The sequence below is a fragment of the Embiotoca jacksoni genome, unplaced genomic scaffold, assembly GCF_022577435.1.
Source record: "Embiotoca jacksoni isolate LCO1_2020_lvr unplaced genomic scaffold, fEmbJac1.0.p SCAF_9, whole genome shotgun sequence".
Classification (NCBI taxonomy): Eukaryota; Metazoa; Chordata; class Actinopteri; family Embiotocidae; genus Embiotoca; species Embiotoca jacksoni.
In genome coordinates this window covers 3906659-3921091 of record NW_027185447.1, presented here as the reverse complement: position 1 = coordinate 3921091, position 14433 = coordinate 3906659, and the positions used below count along the sequence as shown (strand labels likewise).

The following is a 14433-nucleotide window of genomic DNA, read 5'->3' as shown; positions in this document are numbered from 1 at the left end:
ATACTTTCATTTATATGAGCTTAAACACCAGATCACTTTAGATCACACATAGTTTGTTCTTTTCCTTGGTAAACGTGGCCAACAAAGCATCATAGTAACAACATCAGACATTCAGCCCCGTCAACCTTTTGCTTCTGAACAGATTTCACACCTGGTGTCTTGATGAATTTCTGGTACAGCTAAAGGTTTTTTCAAACCAGGCGCTGCAACTGAAACTGAAATGTACCAAAAAGATAAGTCTGAGAAACAGTGGGTTCATCATAGTTAGAATTTTAAATGCATAAACACTTTTAAATGTACATCTTATTTGATGAAACCGTTTAGTGTTTTGGTCAGTGTTTGGGGTGTGCAAAGGTTTATAAACTTCTCAACCAGGGTCTTTCTTCAAATGAATTGAAGATGACACTGTGATTGATTAATTTTATTTTACATCCAACACACAATCGTTTATCATCATCAGCTAGCTAAGTCCCACCCCTTTGAACCATGCACCTTACTTTGCAGTCAGATTATGAGCCATTAAACTATCAGATGTGGATTTAAATGCACTTGCTTCAGGGGCTTTCAACCATGTGCTTAGGTTTATTTAATAATAGCCCTAAATCTCATCTGGAATCAGACCAATCAAAAACCTACTGTTGCTGCCATGCAACTATCCACTAAACACAACCCTCGATCCATTTTGTGGTGACACCAAGATGTTGAGTTAAATCAGCTGTCTGCCAACTGAATTGCCTCAGTTTACCTTCAGAAAGTCCACTACATATCGCTCTCCATTGCCCTCCCCAGACGTCCATCATCTAAAATGTGTCTTGTCTGCAGAAGCAGACACAACTGCCTGAAATATGTGTCTCTCCTCTGAGATAAACACTGTCATCTGTCATTGGTGGGGATGGAGGAAGTGACACATTGACAGACAGCTACATTTCCTAAGACGATGTGGAGAGTGGGAGGTGTAGGCAGCGCATGAAACAGTGGGTCCCCTTTATCATGGCAATGCTTTGATGATGGAAAACAGATGAATATCTATATAGCAATGGATTAGTTTGACAGAACACTTTTTCTAAAATTACTGAATGTATATTAATTGATATGTGGATTCATCTCGAGTTTTAATATGCTGTATATTGCTGACGGTGCTTTCTAATCTAGACCTGACAAAATGTTCTGAGTAGGACGTGGAGTGAAAATTTCATAAATGTTTAGCAAGCTTTTTGCAAAAATGTTTGTGTTCTTTGACCGAGTTTCTCTTCCTTTTTCCTGTCAGGGTTTTTTGTGCGTGTTTCAAATCATTTCTACCAAACTCTGTACAAACTTGCTCGTTTCAGTCTGATGAATTTTGTGTTTTCTTGAGCAGGTGCACACTGGAGAGATTTGATTATTATTATGTTAAATGCCCCTGTTTACCATGTAAGACACAAAATGAATGTTACAGTGAAGCTGCAGTAAAACAAAATTGCAGATTAAAATGTAGCGATGTCAGTCGTATTAGGGGACCTGAAACAATTAGAAAATAATGATACAGCTGCCAGTGATGCGTCATGAAACTAGTACTGTTCTTTCACAGAAATAAAGGAGCGAAATGTTTCATGCAGCTTTAGATACTAAAAAACATCTTGACAAAAATCTACTTGCTCAAGCAAAACAATTGTCTTTGCAAATTCAGGCAATTTCTCTGACAACTGAACAACTTTTTGTCAAGTTTACAACAAGTGCAACAAGCATTGTAAACTTGTTGCACCCATTGTTTTCAGTACTAAGCCTGTATTGCCCATGGTCCGTATTTATCCATGTTGTAGATGATAGACATTTCAATGAACAATAATACATGTTAATATTCAGAAATTAATACATGCAACTCAAAGCCAAAGTTATATGTGAAGATTTATACATACAAGTGTTGTGGTGTTATTACTAGTTAACTAAAAAATACTTTGGGTGAATTGCAGCCATCTTAATAATTGCAATACCTCTTAGGACACATTTGAGAAGGTAATGCTGTATATTTATGTATTGATTGTCTTTTTTTTTTTTGCTGCAGAGAAAAGAAAATGTCCCGAACCAGTGCCATGAAGGTCCTGGACCATGGGATGATTGGACCAGAGGGAGGAGATAACTGCCATAAGTTTGTGGACATCCTGGGCTTACGCACCATTTTTCCACTTTTCATGAAAACCCCCAAGAAGATGAAGAAAACTGGTGCTTCAGAGAAAGAGCATGAAGGTTAGTCAGTACTCAGAACACAGGAACAAATGTGATTTCTTCACAAAGGCTTCAGTCAGCTGCAAACGACACCCTAATCTGACCTTTTGTGGTAGTGTGACCCAGTGGCCCAAACAGTGAAAGTTGGAAGATGCATAATTGCACTATTTTTCAATTACATATCAGCAACAAATGGCATTTTAAAAGAAAGGGAACAATCCAGTGGAAACCAAATTAGTTTTTATTTAATATTTAACGAGGTTATTACCAATTGGCAACCCACTGTGACATCACTTAGTATTTTGTGAACGAGCTTAGGGAGAAACAAGGGGTGAATCTAACTGAGAACCCAAGAATACCACGCCCGCCTACATTTACCTTCAACCTGACTGCACACCAGGCATGTCAATCAAACTATACATGCCCCCAAACATGCAGATTTTTGAGGCGTTATATCGAATTAATGATGGAATTATTTTCAGATGGACCAACAGAACACTTTTCAGAAGGAGTGGATTTAGCTAACGACATCATAATGACTTGTGGGAAAAAATAATTGCATGCTTTTTGAATCGGACCTCAATGGTTTTGCATCTAAGGCACTTCGACATTAAACTTCAGGCCTAAAGACTATGTCTGTTTTTATATACAATCTATGCTTATCGCACAACACAGATTTTTCTCACATCGGTCTAGAATATATGCACACTTAAATTTGTGTTATCTTTTCATAGTATTTGTTGTGCACTTTATAAAAATATCCACGACCACATATATTGATACATTCTGCACTTTGGTCCAGCTCTGAATAATAATAATTTTAGACCTATTTCAAGTTTAATCCTCAACTCAAACCTTTAGCATTGTGATTGAGCCTCATTTATCAGCAAGATGACATACGTTCCACTGAAGGTCAGTGCTTTATTTAACAATAATTATTTCAAATGTAACATATTTCAAAAGACTTGGTATAACTTAGTTGTCAAAGTATTTTATATGAATGTTCTGCTGTTTCACTCATACCTGATGAGCAAAAATTGGCATTTCCATTTAAATAATCCATGTAAGTTATTATTAAAGCTTTTCAATATGAATATGATCATGCCTAAGTTGCTGATGGTGTAGATGATGATTGAACGTGTTAGGGCTACTTTTCTAACAACGTTCTACTCCCAAAATTAGTTTGGCAAGTCAAAAATCAATCTGCATCACTAACTACTAATTTAGCTGATTATGCTAATGACGATGAGCGAACTTCTCGTTTCTTCTCCTCCTCCTCTAGTTTTCCGCAACGTGCAGTCCCACCCATTTCCTGCAGACACACTCAGTCCTAATCTGCTCATGTATCACGGTTTGCTGCCTCTTCGGCCTGTCAGTTTACACTATCAATCCAATCTTGATTGATTTCCCTGTCTACTCTTTCGAACCTCTCTTGTCTCTGAGTGAGAGATGGGAAGTGCAAACAAGAGAGAGAGAGACATAGGTCCATACCATACAGGACAAGACAATAAAATAGGGAAAAAGAGATAGAAACCTTGTCCAGCTCTCTGCTCTGCGTTTGATCACTTACGTCTAAACTGTGAAAGCCCTCCTCTCTGTCTGTCTGTATTAATTAAGCTTCATACATCCGGTGGGGCTTTCCAGCTCTGCAGAAGAGAACAAATTGTCTTCCATTGTGTCCCGTCTCACCCAGGGACTTGATGAATTAACCTTTGACCCCCTTGAGCAGCAGGAGGAGCAGTGAGGAAGATAACCCATCCTCACTGTGAAACCTTTCCCCCTTGTGTATGGAGCCAGACATACTCAAGGTTTTAGAGAGATCTGGAAATCCACCCTGAAGGTTTTTACCCCCTGTGAAGTTTGGCAAGTGTGGAGCACATCTGTTTGTATTTATCAATTAAAGATGTATCAAGAGATCTACAGTAGGATGATGTAAGGAGTAGATTTTTTGGAAGAGGGAAAATCAGCATTTCTGTGTTGTTTTTGACACCTAGAATTTGAATTGCTTTCATAAACATTTTAATACTAATACATTTCCAAGACATCCCATAGCACATACTACATACGCTACTATATTGATAGAAAAGGCCTTAAAGTAATTGTCAAATGTGATTCAAACATCTAAAAATAGTCGTCCGATGTTTTAGCCATATTGCAATAGACAGCTTGATTTGTTCATTGCAAATGACCTAAACCAGTGTCAGATGTAGGAGTTCATTTTAGTTTGAATTGATCTCCAATAAATCCTAATGCTTCATCTGAGACCACCCTTTCTGCATGATGTTTTCTTAAAGCCACAATGATAAGAATTTCCCTTGAGCAAATCCAAATATTTCAGATTTCTATCAAATGGTTTATTTCATCTGGTATCAGAGCAAGAAATCGGGGATTTCAGCATCTTGTGTTTTATAATCATAAGCTAGAAAATGAGAAAAAAATAACATCAGCTAGATCTAAATACTACAAATCTTTCACATCTATTCCATGGAGGACAAACATGGGGCTGGGTATTTTTATGCCACAAACCAATTTGCTTCAAAACCATCTCGTCTCTAATAATGCCTGGTCATCGGTCCCAAATTTCGATACCTAGGCTACAGCCACACTAACATGTTACATTTGAAAATGCATACTTTTGCTACATTGACACAGAAGTAAATCTCATCAACATCAATGAGCCACAACATTTACTTGAGCAGCCTGCCAATGTAGATAAAACAACTCTGTTTCAACCTCGGTATATCCTCCATTAAAACAACTTATTTCACTGTTTTCAAACAACTTTTGGTCATACAGTTTGAGTTGTGCAGACGGTGGGTAACGGAAGGCTTCTCTGTACGCAACCAGCAAGCTAGCGTCGACTGATACCATGTGACGTGTTGATGGAATATTGGTCAATTTTAGCTACAGAAAACAAACCTGGATAACAGGTCCCTCCCCCTCTAGACTGCATACAAACTTAAGATTTATATTTTAATTTGTGATGCAAATTTTGCGCCATTGTACTGAATTTAATATGTTTCGGTTTTTGACTGTAGGTTGGAAAAAAGATTTTGGCATCACTTTGTCATTGTTGAATTTGACTGGTATCGAAGTCAAGGGATCGGTATCAACATTTGTTTAACCATTCCTGATCAGATATACAGTGAGTGACAAGTTCATGCTAGTTTTTGCAGCAAAGCCATTGCCAAAAGCAATTTCCACAGTCTTTTGGTTCTTAATGTCAAAACAGTGCATTACATACATTTTCTATAATTCAGAGATGATAACATTCATACAAATACATGTATTTTTATTGAAATTGAAAAAAATGCAAGCATGCACCTGTGAATTCCTGTCTGAGTTAATCATCAGGAGAAAATTAAAAACAACAACCAACTAACTGATCAGTTTAACCACTTTTGCCTTTATAGCAAGTCCATAATTCATTCATGGTAGTATTCTTTGTGATGAGAACTAGAGCCTGTATAGGATTTCCTATCATGTCTCCTTTGATTTATCAAACAGCCATAGGTGTAATGAGATGCCTGTCATAATATAAGACATATTGAGTGAACCCGCCTTCTCTGTAAGACTACTAATTGAAAATGCCATGAATCAAGTGGTTCTCCTGAATAGCACAATAACACTGTCGATTAATTAACTATCATGCGCTTCAACCAAAAAGTAATTAGGAGGTAGGGACCTCTCTGTCCTTCCATCCTTAGTTCCCTCTCTCTCTCACATTCGTTCCATTGCTCTCTCCATCTTAAACCCCGGTGCAAAGATTGATCCCCTTGAAATCCTTTCTGAAATTGACACAGCCCAAATGACCAGGGATTGCCAGGCTATATTAGCACACAGAACGGCATAATTAATGGAGACTTTGCCAGCAGGAGAAAAAAAGTGAAAGGGAATGGAAAAAAAACAGTCCAAACAACAAATTTCTCTGCTCGAGTAGTCTTGTCACGACACCAGCATTCACCTTGTTTTAGGGTCTTAGTTTATTGGTGTATGTACTCTGTCATTACCAGTGAAATGAGATTGTATGATGGAAATTGGTGGCAGCCGGTTGTTACATTTAGGTGGCTAATGATGCGAGCCAGTGTGAGAGGGAACAGAAGTAAACAACTAATTTACATGGCGAGACACAATAGTCCTCGCTCCGTCTCTGGCTCCAACTCAGAAAAGTGTTTCTTTGTGTGCTTGCGTACGTGTTTGTTTGGTGGAGAGAGATAGAGGCTGAGAGAGGGAACAAAGGTCTTTGTACTTGATAGGTTTTTGAATGTCACACAAATACCCTCCAGTCCTGCATATGCCCTCATCGTGACCCTTATTTTCTAATGAATGTACTAAAATAGGCAATGAGTGAGGCTTGCTGGCAGAAAAAGAACTGAATTAGAAAAACTCATATTTTCTGCCTCTGCAGTTCCGTTGGATGTACGCCTTGAAAGTAAAAAGATGGAATAGCCCATTTATTAGAAACAGAATGCCTTTACTAAAGCAACCCCTCCTCCTCCTCCAAACTGTTTCATTACAAAGACAAAACATGGAATTTTATCAGCCCATTACTTTATCACCAGCATCTCTCCTGTGATATTAACAAATGGAAATTTTGAAAGCATGACTACATAGCAGAATATATGACATTAAATAGGTGACTGTTATGGAGAAACTTAGTTATCTGGATTTAATGATGAATCTTACATCACATATTTCAGTAAAAATCAGAGAACCAAATGGCACTCCTTTAATCACACACCCCCTCCCCCCCCATCACGCCCAGCATTGTGCGTCTTTGGCAATGATCGAGATCAGTAACATTTTACATGATACAAGTTTGATTGTAATCTGTGTTGTCAGAGTCATGCTGTGTAATCCTATTATTAGTGTATTTCAGAGGGAGAGATTTGCTGTTAGATCCTTGTGTAAAGATGCATCTAATTAGCATCTTCTTCACGTTTGGTCTTTCCTCTGGTGGGGATTGATCCTGATCCATCTCTGTAAACTGACACAAATGAAATATGCTGTGGTATATTTAGATGTATATGAAGGGTTTTATTTCATAACACTTAGTATTCTGTTCAGGAAGGGCGCCCACAACATCTAGAGGAAATGTTTCAGTTAGTACTTGGAGGAAGTTAGTAACTCAAACCTTTTTCATATAGGTATGGGTAAATGGGACATTACCCAAGGTGGGAAAAATCTTCAATATACTGTATGTCTCATAAGAATCTTTAATAACAGCTAGAACACCGCTCTTTTGTAAAGTCCAAAATCATTGTGTATAAATAGTTTCCTTTGTCATCACATAGTGCCTCTCAGAGAAGGGATACAAGCGATCAAGCTGGTGCATTTAAATGCTATGCAATGGCAACCAGACTTGCTTGGAATTCTTGAGACTCATCTGAAAGGTTTCTTCAGTTCTGAAGTCTGGAACTGAAGAAATGAGTCCAGATGCCTTTGGATAACACTTAGATTGACCATAACCTGGATGAATGAGAATCTTTACAGACAAACTGGTGAATTTACAGCAGGCTTGTATACTTTGTTCAAAAATAAGCTTTGCTCCATTTAGTAAACTAGCCTCACCAAGTGAGTTTGGAGACGTGTCCTCTGGTTCCTTTTTTACCATTAAAATGTTCCCCTCAGGAAAGTCTAGGAACTACATTTTGACCACAGAACCTACGGTCAAAAATCCTATTCCTATCCCAGTTTAATCTCTTGGGCTGTATTCCAAAGTAGCCAATCTCTGAAACTAAAAGTCCCTTTTGCAGATTCCTGTTTAAAGAACCTTAAAGATTTAGCAAATTTAAAACGAGGATGGATTAAAGTATAACAAAATAATTAAAGCTGCCTTGGGTTGGTTGTTGTGGGAACTGTTTTTTGACCAAACATTTAGCACTTTAACTTCCACTTTATGAACTATCAGGAAGTCGTCCCCACCTGCAGCTATTGAGCAGGAAGGAAATTAATTCTCTGCTTCCTTTGGGCAAAATGTAGGCTTAGTTGTTGATTTCATCTTGGTTTGTTGGTCCTCCAGAAGTGAAAATCCCTACAGGTGGTACTTTGTTTGCCTGAGTTACCGCCACACATGCTGTGACACTGTTACAATGTCTGTACAGTGTTCAGACTGTGAGTAACCGCTGGTGGTCACTAGTATCAGTATGAAAAGTTATTTTAAGGTGGCTGTTTTGAAGCTGTGTGTTTTGGACAAGATGCTCTCACTTAGGTCAACTTTTCTTAAATTTCCCTAAATAATACATGATAATGCATGTTTTAACAAACCATTATGATACAATTCAGAGGCAGAATTCAGTCCTGCTTCTTCAGATTTTATAACCCCTCACAGACTAGCCTGTGGTGCTGAGGCGCTGATTGCTCTACGCAGGCCATAGTTATTCTGGTCCTTGTCCGTCTATTAGTGAAGTACCACCTTTCTTTTTCTCTGTCGTTCAGCTGCCAATCAATAAATGAATCCAAGCCCCGCAGGGTTATTTGCATGTTAACTTAGTGCTATAGATCCCCCGGGGCAAAGATAACGCAAACAGTGGATGATTAATGGAAGATGAGTGAATGCTAGCGTTTGGATATGCACGCTGTTATATGAATGCAAATGGGAAGAGTTGACGGAGACCTTGTTCACTGCTGTGGAGTTGTTTAAGGGGAGGGGAGGAGTTTCTGCTTTCATTTTTGGAGGTAGCAAAATCAACTAAACTGTAGTTTAATTTTGGAGAAAATGATCACTTGTCAAAGTGTTTTCTCATGCTCACAGGGATTCTGATGTTGTGGGTTTGTGCTGTAATTGCTGAGTTATGTGCTTCTTTTAAAACATGAAACTCTGTGGAGGGGTCTACAAATGCCAGAGTCCACTCAGAGGTCTCACTTGTTTAAATGATCAGTATGTTGAGTAACAGAAGGATCTTGGTGGTCATGAGCCAGATATTGCTATTGCATTAACCACAAACTTTCTAAGTGGACTTAAAGGTCATATATTGTATACATTCAGATTTCTATAGATGTTTTTATTATATAGCAGATGGAGGTGTTGTATAAATATAGACGAGCCGTTTGGACTTCCTTAAGTTTGTGATGCCACAAACTCACTCATGCCACATGTATGCCCTCAGCTAGGATCACTGTCCAATCTTTTATGGAGAAGAAAACTGGTAATTCTGTCGCAGAGCCAACAAACCACAAGACCAAAGAGAACCTGTGGTTGGCCTTGTCACTCAGAAAAGAGTCAGCCAATCAGAAGAGAGGGTCATTGGTGTCAATGCTATTTAAAGACTCAGACACAAAACAGCCTATTCTGGTAGAGCTCCAAAGAGAAGATGTAAAATTATATTGAGATGGTCTTTGGTACTTAAAACCACAAAAACATGTTTTCACAGATATCAAGACTGAAAATAAAAACAGAAAAAAATAAAGTGTGGACCTCCAAGCTAATACTTGATCTGGATTTGATGCTGCATATATTTAACCTCATCTGTCGATCAAGCTTGCTCTTTTTAATGACCTGACATTCTTAACATGTAAAGGCTGACCCAAGGTGAAGTAGCCGACTCAGCTCTAGTGGCAGCTCAGCACAGACTACATGATTGTTTGACATTTGTAACGGCATAGTGCAACAAGCAAGTCTTGTGCTCATATTAAATGTAAAACTGACTACTGCTGTTTTGTTGAGGCTTTTTGAGAGATCTTGGGGTACATTTTTCTTATTTGTCCCCAACCTTTTATACTCAATATTCAGGTGTAAAGCAAAACATGTAAATGAAGTATTGATTGCACCCGTTTCCAAAGACAGATGAGGAAGCTGTTCCACTCAACCTTGCCCTCTATCTGGTACCCACAATGTAATCCCGCTTCCTCTCCTTTACAAATCTCAAAGGAGCAGCCTCTGTTTAGTTTTAAACTCTTTGGAAAGAACATTCTACAGCCAGCGATCGATAGCCTCCCCAGCAGGGCGTGGAGGTGGCGACATCAATTACCATTTGGATCAAGTTGATAAAGTAATGTCCTTTTGGAAATGGCAGTTAGACTCTGTATCATTGTGTACAGGAAATAAAGTTGTCTACATTAAAATAAGGAATCCTTGGACTGAACCTACCTGACATGCTTTAATGACATGTAATACATCTCAGTCTGTCAGTAAAACTGTGAAGTTCAAGTACGGTGTCATCCGTTCTTCTGACATGCCTGTATATAAAGGATTTTAATTGATTTTACTGTCATAAATACATAAAAATATGAAGTAAATACACCAATTGAGCTGTAATTTACCCCTTTAGGCACACAAAACCCCTTCATTTAAACAAGTTTTTCATTCTTGCTATATATTCCTTTATTTGTCCATAACTTAGAAAAAGCTGAAGCTGTGCCTAGTTTAAGTCTAAACTCAACATGCTAACAATGTCAATGTTAAACAGATATGGTAATATTTACCATGTTTACATTCTAGTTTCATCCTCTGCATGCATATCATATACTTTGTTTTGTACCGTGGACAAAAGTGGATATTGCCATTCGTAGAGCCCTTTAAGTTTCCATAATTGTATGAAAGCAATCCCCAATTTCAATTAAGCCATCAAAAACAAATAAAGCAATGAAACAAAATCAAAAGAAACTCAAAACAGCACTAAGCTCAACACACGAGAGTCTACACGAACAGTCATTAATACTGAAAAAAACCCAACAATAAATATTGGCCCTAATCTGGAAATGCCAGTGAGAAGAAATATGTTTTCAGCCGAGAATTGAAAAGTACTGTTAGTGAGACCGACGACGTGATCTGGAGGGGAAGGTTGCTGGAAGGCTTGTGGCTCACAGATTCAGCTGTAATTTTCATTTGTTGATTTATTTCAGCTTTTGTTTGGAGGTATTTTCTACTGAACCTTCTTCCCAAAGCAGAGTAAACCTAGTTTGTTTTGTATTGTTTCAGTGCATTTAAGGGCAATTGTTCTGCTCATGTGTTGATGGATATTTGTACATTCTGAAAGAATTGATGATGGCAGGTGCCCCAGCTTTTAGTTTTCTCACCCTTAATGTCTTGTGGGTAAAGACACTGTGGGTCATAGGGGATTTCACAAAGGGTGCTGACAGCAAACACGACCCCTTTTAAAAAGCAGAAATGGGATTGATTCCTGTACTCTTGTTGCCTAGCAACTGCAAAGCCTCGTTGAGAGAGAATATTGACCTCTTGTTGATAAAGTCCAATTCCATTTTTTTCCTCCACTCTGTACATTCAGAGGATTTACAATGTCATATTCTGCTCCCCATGTGTGTACAGTGCATATTTCGTTCAATATCATTATACTTTGATTGCTGCACCTACTGGTCCTGTCTGTGACTAGAGTAACACATCTTACATACTGTAGAATGAATTGGGTTAACAAGGGCACTCAATGGGAGTAACTAGTTTTTGTTGCTAATTTAGTCAATTAACATGTTTTTAGACCTCCCGCTTGCTAAATGGCCCCAGAGCTGACACAGACAAATTTCTATCACCGCGAGAAATGTAGTTCAGCCCCAGCCAAAACCGTTCCGCATGTTCCAGCATGCCCTAAAATGAAAATTGATTTCTAAATTTCATTAACATTTTCTCCTCCTCTTGTACTGTGCACTCTCTGTAAGAGTATTCATGCTTAGCTGGCTGCGTGCTGTAATTGCAAATTATCATGGGCTAATCGATTTGTTCTTTCTCAGGGCTGTGGATGTGGGTGTGAATGAGCTTTCTAGAGTTCAGGGTTTATTTTTTTGGGGGGAATTTGAGACCGTTTTAACTGAGGAGCAGAACTGGCTCACACGTCAGTTAAAACTCATGCACCTGTTGGGTTGTGAAGTCGGCTTACTGTAAAACACTCTGAGCGCTTTGCTGAAGTACTATCATATAGGCATATGTACATACTGTACGTGTTTGTCTAGAGCTGCAATTATCATTTTGACTTTGGCTTGGTGATAAAAACGAGCCAGTTTTAGCTTTAATTCTCACTTTGCTTTTCCTCAGAACACGTCTGCTCCATCATCGCCTCCATGCTGAGAAATCTCAAGTCCCAACAGAGAAGCAGACTCCTCAACAAGTTCACAGAGAACGACTGTGAGAAGGTTTGTTTTTGCTGTCTTCTTGCTTCTCGTCTTCTTTTGTCACTCTCCTCACTTCACAGTTTTTTTTCCCCCACCTCTTGTTTTTAATTGCCACCTAAATGTCATCATATTAAAAGACTTTTTCCTGAACAGTATTTTTTATCAGTCGAGCTCTATTTTTTACCAGAAGCCAGATTCAGGAGTTTGCAAGGCAGATTCACTAAAGTTCATATTCAGGTCAAATAGTCGCTCTGTACCTGTGTATACGGTGTGCCTTAATGTCACACAACTTGAGCGAGGTAATTAAAATATCAAAGCTGACACCTCAACTGCAAGTTTTCTTTCCCCATAACTCCCCCAGTTCTCCTACCACGTGCAAAAACATATTGTGTTGCTCGAGGCTATTTTAATCCGAATTGTGACTTTTGAAACGTGTTGTCATGCAAATCAAATGCGAATATCTTTGTCGCTACAGCGCCATGCCAGAGCCTCGTTTACATCTTCCACCCTCTGCACTTACTGTTCATTTTCAGGTTTACATGTAATGCCATTGGCCAAACGATTGTACAACAAATTGAATTAAAAATAATACATTTCCCTCTCTTTGTTTGCCATTTCATGAGCTCCCCCCTGCAATCTAACAGGTCTGTGAAAGGGAGTAGACACTGCATAAATAATTAAATCAGTGTTATCAAATTATTTAGGGTGTTGTGTGTTTATCCCAGAGAGTATTTTTTCATGTTTGCCCTCAGCGTCTCGTCTTGTTCTGTCTCTGCTTTGTACTTTCTCCTTTCCCTTAACATTTCCCTTATTTTCACTTTGCTTTGTCGGTGGCTGCATCTCTCACTTTCTCTCTGTCTGTCTCTATTTCATTCTCTCTCCAGGTTGATCGACTGATGGAGTTGCATTTTAAGTACCTGGAGGCCGTTCAACAGGCTGACAAGAGGATCGAAGGAGAGAAACATGTAAGCAGCTCTCCTCCTTTCCTCCCTCTAAATCTGTCTCCTCCGTCCTTATCCTCGTGCGCCTCTGTATTCGCTGGCTTCATGTCACACAGCTTGTTGAAATGATGGATTCACACAAAACATTTATGTTTTCAGTTGTTGACCACAAATGGAAAGCCATAAAAGAAATTGTGGCTCACCAAGAAATTATTATTATAATGATGCACAGCCTTTTTTGGGGTATTTTTGTACAAGCAGCAGTTTGCTAGAGTTCGTAGCCTGAGTCCATACCTGTGGAATCAGTGCCGCTGTTTGGTTGTATTGATATTAGTGTTAACCCTAATGGCTATCATTTAGCATCACTGTCAATTAGTTCCTTCCAAAGGGTGATCAAACATAAGGTTTGACTTCCACTTGAAAGTAAAATGTTGATTTTTTTTTTTTTTTTTTTTCCATTCATTAGTCAGTCACATCAGAGACTTTAGCTGACCAATTTAGCTGACATTTGTATTTGAAGTTTTGTTATCATCAAAATTCTTATTTTAATGAGTTGGTCCTCAATGGGTGAAAATGCCTATCCACTAATAGTGTTGCGATACGGCCCTGTCAACAATCAAATTGTTCATCATTACAACAAATTAAACCGCCTGGCAAAAAGGAGTGATAATGCTCGACAACAAACTTTTTATCATAGAAACCGTTGTAAACAGAAAATTACAAAAGAAACAAATCAGAGTATCATTTGTTGTTTTCATATTCAATTGAAAATTTTAAATCATAAATGAAAAAACAATTTGTTATTCCGTTAATAGTTTATGAATCCAATGGCTGTGGCTCAGATGGTAGAGTAGGTTGCCCACTAATCGGAAGATTGGTGGGTCCTCCTCCTGTCCACATGGCTAAGTGTCCTTGGGCAAGACACTGAACTCCAAGTTGCCTTGGGGAATGTGTGTGAATGTACTCCTGATGGCCGGCACCTTGCATGGCAGCTCAGTCTCATTCGCGTGTGAATGGGTGCTTCCAGTAAGTTACACTGAGCCTCGTTTTTTGGACTATACGAGGTGTAATCAAGATCCTGTTGCACTGATGCGCTCTTTTTCTTGGTCTTTATTGAGATTGTTTTCTCAATATTAAGATACAACACACAAAAGACTATAAGGGCGGAAATAGGAATGCTTCATAAGTTGTCTAAAAATCTTTAGGGTTTTATGATTTCATCAGTATC

At 38.6% G+C, this 14433-nt stretch overlaps 1 protein-coding gene across 1 annotated transcript in view; it reads left to right on the top strand.

Annotated features, from left to right (window-relative positions):
- ctnnbl1 (catenin, beta like 1) overlaps positions 1-14433 on the top strand; it is a 50967-nt gene that overhangs the window by 16986 nt on the left and 19548 nt on the right. The window contains exons 11-13 of the mRNA XM_069141260.1: positions 2042-2223; positions 12188-12285; positions 13149-13229. Of these exons, the coding sequence (XP_068997361.1) occupies positions 2042-2223; positions 12188-12285; positions 13149-13229 (361 nt within the window). The remainder of the gene's footprint in view (positions 1-2041; positions 2224-12187; positions 12286-13148; positions 13230-14433) is intronic.